The following is a 6,709-nucleotide window of genomic DNA, read 5'->3' on the forward strand; positions in this document are numbered from 1 at the left end:
ATATGAATTAAATTCACTTAAATATAATTAGTTTTCATGGGACAGCTTTAGTTTAGGAGAGTCCAAAGACATGCAGGTTAGGGACTACAGATGAAAATTAGCTCATTAGCTAACTCTGGCACATTTAAATTTATGTGAAAACTGATAATGTTGATTAATGTGCATTGTCCCTGGTAAATAAATAAAATAAATTAAAATGCTTTTGAAACAGTTGATCCAGGGCAGCATTGAGGACACTACTGGAAGAGTTGTTTATCCAATAACATACAAAAGCAGTAAATAATATTATTTCACTAGGCCTAGCATGAAACCCCATTCAGTATGATCTGAGGCAATACAAAATACAGGCCTGAGCCCAGCAGGTAACAAGCACCTCACTGAAACAAGATTGATCACCATTGCTCATGCTGAATAGCATCCCAAATATAAATGAACCCAGTCAGACACCTTCAAATCTCCAAAGTTAACTTCACGCTTATGCTGCATATCAAGTTTATATGATGTCAACGAACCCAACCAAACTACACAACCAGTCATTCATCAAAACGGTTAGCTGCAGCAGTATATTAATAGAGCTAGACAGAATCTCTCATTTTAAAATGGTAGACATGCTGTGGATGCCCTTGAAACTCATACACAATAATGGGTGCACCGAAGGGCAGCTTTAACAGATACACAGGCCCACCCACACCACTCATCAACAGCCTGTGCTCCAGGACACAGTGGGCATGCCCAGTTTGATACTCGCAGCTCTTCACGCACATAAATCACGTTCAAAATCGCATTGAAACATCCAGAAATCTGTTCTGTCGCGTGGGCAGATTGAGACCTCGGATTTCAGCATATTCCAATTAATTCCCAAGACGCTGAGGAAAGCATCGGTGCTTCATACTGTTCATAGCCTGTGCGCTTGTTTTACATCATGATATTGCCTTCATTTATCAGTGTGCCAGTGGTAGAACGGCACAGCCTCAGCATTTATACACTGTCTGTCTTGGTCTTGGCACAGCAGGTCTTGGCACTGGCCAGGGTCTCAGGAGCCCTGGTTTGGCCGTGGTCTCGGCAGGGCCGGTCTCAGCTCATCTCAGTTGAGCGCATCTGAACTGGAGGTGCTACCGCATCACTAGCTGCATGCATCTCTGCTGTGCCCACCCACCTCCCCCAATCAACACAGACAATAATGGAGCTCTGGCGATGGTGAGGACCATCGCACCAAATTAAAACCTGATGTGACGTGTAAGTCACATCCCAGAATGAAGAAACTGTTCTTTTTTCCCAATATTGTTGTTTTTCCAGCACTGTTTACAGGGCACGCACGCAAGCGCACTCATACTCCCAACCCAGCCCTGGGAAATACACTGGAAAGTCAGGTCTGTCACGTTGCATTATGGGTTCTTTTCGCACGAGCCCCTCACAAAGCAATCGTTACGATCCCCGAGTGAACGCAGACACCGGAGGGGAGAACACAGCTCCGGACTCTCTTCTGTTCCTCCTCCAGTTAACCTCCGGCCATGTTGGAGGATAATTCACCACACAACGCAACAATAAGGCCAGGCTGCTGGAACGACCGTGTGGACCAGGTCCTGAGCTTCGCGATCGTACCAGGCAGGTGGCAGCAGCGCCTGTCGCCCAGCCCAGTGGGACTAATTAGCTTTTACTGCGAATAACACACGCCAAGAAAGCCATTCGCTCCCTCCGCAGTAAATCATCGTCCAGAACACGCCCGTTACCAAGGCGGTATCCGTGCCGTTTATCCCGACTGAATGGGAAAATTCTACAGGCTTAAAAATAATTGCTATTTGTGTTCAGCAAGGACGGTTATTTAGTTTGTTTTTTTGGTCCCATGTGGTTCTTCTCTACTGCATGGGGTTTTACGTTATCTGCTTAGCAGAAAACTCAACCCACAATAATCCTTTACATTCCGTCACCCGTTTGTACAGATCCCTTGTTTACTGGTGCAATTGAGGTAAAGTGGCTCATTCAAGGCCACAGCTGCAGCGTGGCCTATCCTCTAAAGCTCTTACACCACAGGCTGTCGTGAGAGAGAACATCCCGAGTGGATAAAACTGCACCTAATTCAGCAGTCCCTGCAATAGTTTACAACAACTCTACAGATATAAACATACAAGCACCATCATAAACATCACCTGATGCTAAATTAGAATTATAAAATCAATTAAAGCCATTTGCAACAAATCGGATTTTGCTTTAATGCTTCAACATTTTCAGATTTGAAATTGAATGGATTAAACTAATAAGAAACTTTGCACTAAATACAGCACTCAAATACGTTTCAGAAATTTAGCAACATGCTGAAAATTGGCCATCACAAATACTGTGATAATTTGGTGCCACCTAGTGGATATAGAGAAGAATCAAAAGCAATCATCCATCTTGCTCTGAATAGTTATTTTGTTCAGTAAATTACAAAATTATATTAAATACAAAATGCAGCCATTTCATTCAACAAAATGTAACAATTGTTATTTGTAACTACAAATCAGAGCAAATAAATGTTACCTTTGTTTTAAGAGATGCATCATTTAACCACATTTGGCTATTTTATAGTGGTCACATTTTTTAAAATTATAATTAAACATTAAAGACGAAAAGGAGTTTCTTTTTTTTTTCTTTTTTTTTATTCAAGATACATAAGAACATAGTCGACGGCATTCCTGGAAGATCCGGGTTTACTGCAAGAAAATGACAAGAAACACAGAATTAGAAAAGCCAAAAATGCCTTGGTTTTAATCCATACTTGTGTGATCAGGTAAGCAAAAAAAAAAAAAAAGAATCACCAGCAGAGGAAAAGGTGGATTTTGCAGTTCAACAACTAGCAATCTAAATGCAAATGGGAGATGAAGTTCATAATCACATGTTGAACAGTAATTTCATATAAGCTCTGGACTTCATTTCCCATCAGCCTGCAGGTGAAATGCCGCATACTAAATAGACCTGCTTAAGGTACTCCTATTAGCAAATGAAAACTATTATGCTCAACAGAGTTTGGTCAGTCAAATAGCTTCTTCAGACTAAGACAATACAGCAATTGAACTGTACAAGTAAAAATTTCCTAAAATGATCATGAAGTAAAGTAAGCTTTTCCAAGGATACTTGAAAGCTGCCTTCATATTAAATAAACCTATGCACCCAAAATGTAATTACATTATTTGGACCAATGAGCCATACTGGACATTTTTAGCAGGCATCTGTAAAAGATATCAGCCCTTAAAGCAAGGTAAATAAAAATATGCAGGCATATTCACCCTTCATGTAGTACAAACCCGCCATTAGAATATCATTATTTCCCCAAAAAAGATTACTGTGCCCTGAAGAATACTGTGTTGAAAACTCAAAACCATTTCGCTTGACGTTCAACAACAGTTAAGAGCAAATCGGTCATTTGTGAGGTTGCACATTATATTAACATCCATTCAAAAGAACAAGTGAAAATCTCAGAACACACAGATGAGCTAAGTTCATTTTAATGCAGCACAACTGTGTACACATTGTGTTTTATCTGCTGCAGAACTGTGTACAGATTCATAATGCGAACTAGCAGCCCGACCCTGTTCCTGGACATCTACGGTGCTGTAGGTTTTCACTGCAACCCTAACAACGCATACCTCATTCAGCAGCTAGAGATCTTAGAGCTACTAATGAATAGAATCAGGTGTGCAATGTTAGGGTTTAAATGCACAGGATGGCAGGTCTCCAGGAACAGTCGGGTAGCCTCGGACTGAAGTCACTAAACCATCACACAGACACTGCAGCAGAGAAACAAACAGCATCGGAAGGGTATGGTGATGGCAAAAGGCAAGCAAAGCTCTCCCCAACTGGGTCAGACGCAGTGTGAGGCAAGATGAACAACGACCCAAACCCCCTGCTCCTTTCTTTAATACCTGTGACTGAGACTTCATTTCTGAAAGCACCCATGGGAAGTACGATGAAGAGAGAGAGACACATGAAATGGCAATTTAGACCGCTTCACTTAGCCCAATATATTCTCAAAGACAAGTCTACTCAACTCCTGTCCTGGAGGACTGTGGTTCAGAACATCTTCCTGCTTCATTTACAGCCCAAATGCACACAGAGATTTATTCAGTCTCAAACAGGCTGTCACGTTGGTACAGAAGCCTCAGGCCCTTCAGGACCAGGAGTTGAACAGTGCTACCCCAAGTGATTCTACCAACTAGCCTACATTTACATCCAAGTGCTTTACAACAGTATATGCCAGCACATACTGTACACATGGCAGTCAGGTGCTCAAACCAATAACACTAGGGAAATTAAGAGATTAAAAGAGAAACTACAAAAAGAAGCTTAAAGTGTCAACCTGTATTTTTTCCATATTAAAAACAACTTTTGATACATTCTCACAATGGCAATTTAGCAATACTGACTCAATGCGTTTGCGTTCTTCAATTGCTCCTCTATATGCAGTTTCTCACTGTTCATACTGGGTGTGACATACGTGCCCCGTATTAAAAATTGATGATGCGTGTAAACTACGTATATGGCAAATGTGAAAGCATTTGCCTAAAATATTAGTGTCAGATGACATTGTTAGTTATCTCTAGGCACTCTTTTTACCAAAATATGCTGACGCTGGGTTATCTAAAACATTAAGAGCCTGATCTGCAGACTGTGCTCCTAGTAATTTCGTTTGGAATGGAACTCTGGCATGTGCAGTGTGATGACAAACCCTTAAACACCAGATCACAGATGTCACTAACTCAACGAAAACGGAAAAATTACAGATAAGACACTTTAAGTACTAAAACACGATTAGAAATGATAAAATAACATCACTGAGCTTCAGATGTTACAGTTTTACAGGAGCTACACTACTGGTGAACGAATTACCTTCTGTTGTCCCAAGGAACACATTAAAAGGAGAAACATGGGGAAAATTAAAGCAACAAAACACGGATGAATGAGGCAAGCTGAGAATGTTTGATGAGTGTCTGATAACACAGAATTTGTAAAAAAGCGAGTTACCTTTTTGCCAGAAGCGCCAACATTGGCTTTGGCCACTCCACGGACTTTCTTCATTCTGTTCTTACGTTCCTTACGCTGTTTCCTGGAGGACTTTTTCTTTTCAAACAGGCCGTGCTGTAGGTACAGATGAACACACATTCGAAAATATTCTAACCAATTAGGGCTTTAAATGACATGTATACCTTTGACTCTGTACCATCAACGCATGCAAACCAAAGTGGTCTTTTCAATATTTCAGATCAAATTAGACTAACAATTGAAGAAAACAGTTGGAGATGATTTAGGTTCAGCTGTAAGTTGTATTGTGAAGTCAGCGTGAACTCACCCTGCCCAGCCTATGTTTGGGCTCATTCTTCTTGGCGTAATCTAAAGAGTCGTACACCATCGCGAAGCCGGTTGTTTTGCCGCCACCAAACTGAGTCCTGAAGCCAAAAGCAAACACCACATCCGGGGTGGTTTTGTACATTTTGGCGAGCTTCTCCCTGATCTCAGTCTTTGGGACCGTCGACTTGCCAGGGTGCAGGACATCGACAACCTTTAAAGTAAAAAGGACAATATTCATAAACATAGCAACAAACTAAGGATTCACAGAAACTGTATCAACATAAACGAATAGTTTAAATTCAGATGTGTAAATCATGAAAACCGTTTGATGAGTATAAAAGCCATACTGGAAATTATATTATTTGTACCAATAAGCCATACTGGACGTTACATCATATAGGACAAAGTCTATATAACACCTATAAGTTGATAAATGATGACTAGTGGCCACACTTACCATTTGCTTCCTCTGAAGCAAACGGTTCGTCATAAACTTCCTGGTCCGAACTGTCACGGTGTCGTTCTGCAAAATAAAGAGTAGAGGAGATGCTAAGTTACACACTGAAGTCACATATTTAAGACAATAATATTAGCAATACAGACTAGATTGCAGTAAAATCAGAAATGTTCAAATCGCCAAGAGCAAGCTACTATTGTGACTTCCCATGACTGTTCAGCTGGAGACGCCACATTTTCTAAACGTTTAAAATACCACTCGAGGACAAAGCTGGGCATTTGACAAGTGTATTTTAGAATACAATTTCTGCAGCTTCATTCTTTCCATTTTGAGAATTGACATGCCATGTAGGAAGCATACCTAAGTTACCTATGAGTATGGGTATGCAAGTTATGGTTGCTAAGGCAGATACAAGGCTCATACAAATTGGCAAGTTAGCTCGTCGCACGCATAAGTAATATGTTACAAGGCAGGATGATGTTTTGAACGGTCTGATAGGATATACTTAGGTTGGTTATCGAAGACCTACTTCTGCAGTTATACCTCAATATATGGATATCTGGAACAACTTCACATGGAGCTTGCTAGCTCATATGGCATCGCTAGCTAGGTTTTATCGGAGGGAACTTGGGAAACTGAAAATTAATCATTTTGTCTCTTATACCCACTCATACAGTGTAATGAATCATTGGACCCTTTTTATATGATGTCTTAAATGTAGTAGGTCGATTACGATGGAAGGATGGCACAGATTTTGAACGGTTTTCTTTCCAAACTCTGGGTTACCGCACTCACCATATCGGCAGTTGCCTCTCTCAGGGATGTGGAAAAGACCGAAGGCCCCGCAACTGGCTAATCATATGCCTGAATAGGGGTCGCAATAGGAGTTCCAAAAAATGCCTGATTTCAAATAGACAGGCTTATATA

The 6,709-nt window shown here is 40.8% G+C and overlaps 1 protein-coding gene across 2 annotated transcripts; it reads right to left on the reverse strand.

The window, feature by feature from the left end:
• Nucleotides 1-2,185: 2,185 nt before the first annotated feature.
• Nucleotides 2,186-6,668, reverse strand: LOC133121503 (small ribosomal subunit protein eS24-like). Of its 2 annotated transcripts, none has more exons than XM_061230708.1 (5): nt 6,578-6,668; nt 5,783-5,848; nt 5,327-5,536; nt 5,002-5,115; nt 2,186-2,693 (listed from the first exon to the last, which is right to left on the reverse strand). In XM_061230708.1, the coding sequence occupies exons 1-5, from the start codon at nt 6,578-6,580 to the stop codon at nt 2,691-2,693; spliced, it is 396 nt and encodes a 131-aa protein (XP_061086692.1). In that variant the 5' UTR covers nt 6,581-6,668; the 3' UTR covers nt 2,186-2,690. The 2 variants fall into 2 exon arrangements, with proteins under 2 accessions (XP_061086692.1, XP_061086691.1); XM_061230707.1 differs by having other exon boundaries at nt 2,617-3,922.
• Nucleotides 6,669-6,709: the final 41 nt, after the last annotated feature.

This window comes from Conger conger, chromosome 2, assembly GCF_963514075.1.
Source record: "Conger conger chromosome 2, fConCon1.1, whole genome shotgun sequence".
NCBI classification, from domain to species: domain Eukaryota; kingdom Metazoa; phylum Chordata; class Actinopteri; order Anguilliformes; family Congridae; genus Conger; species Conger conger.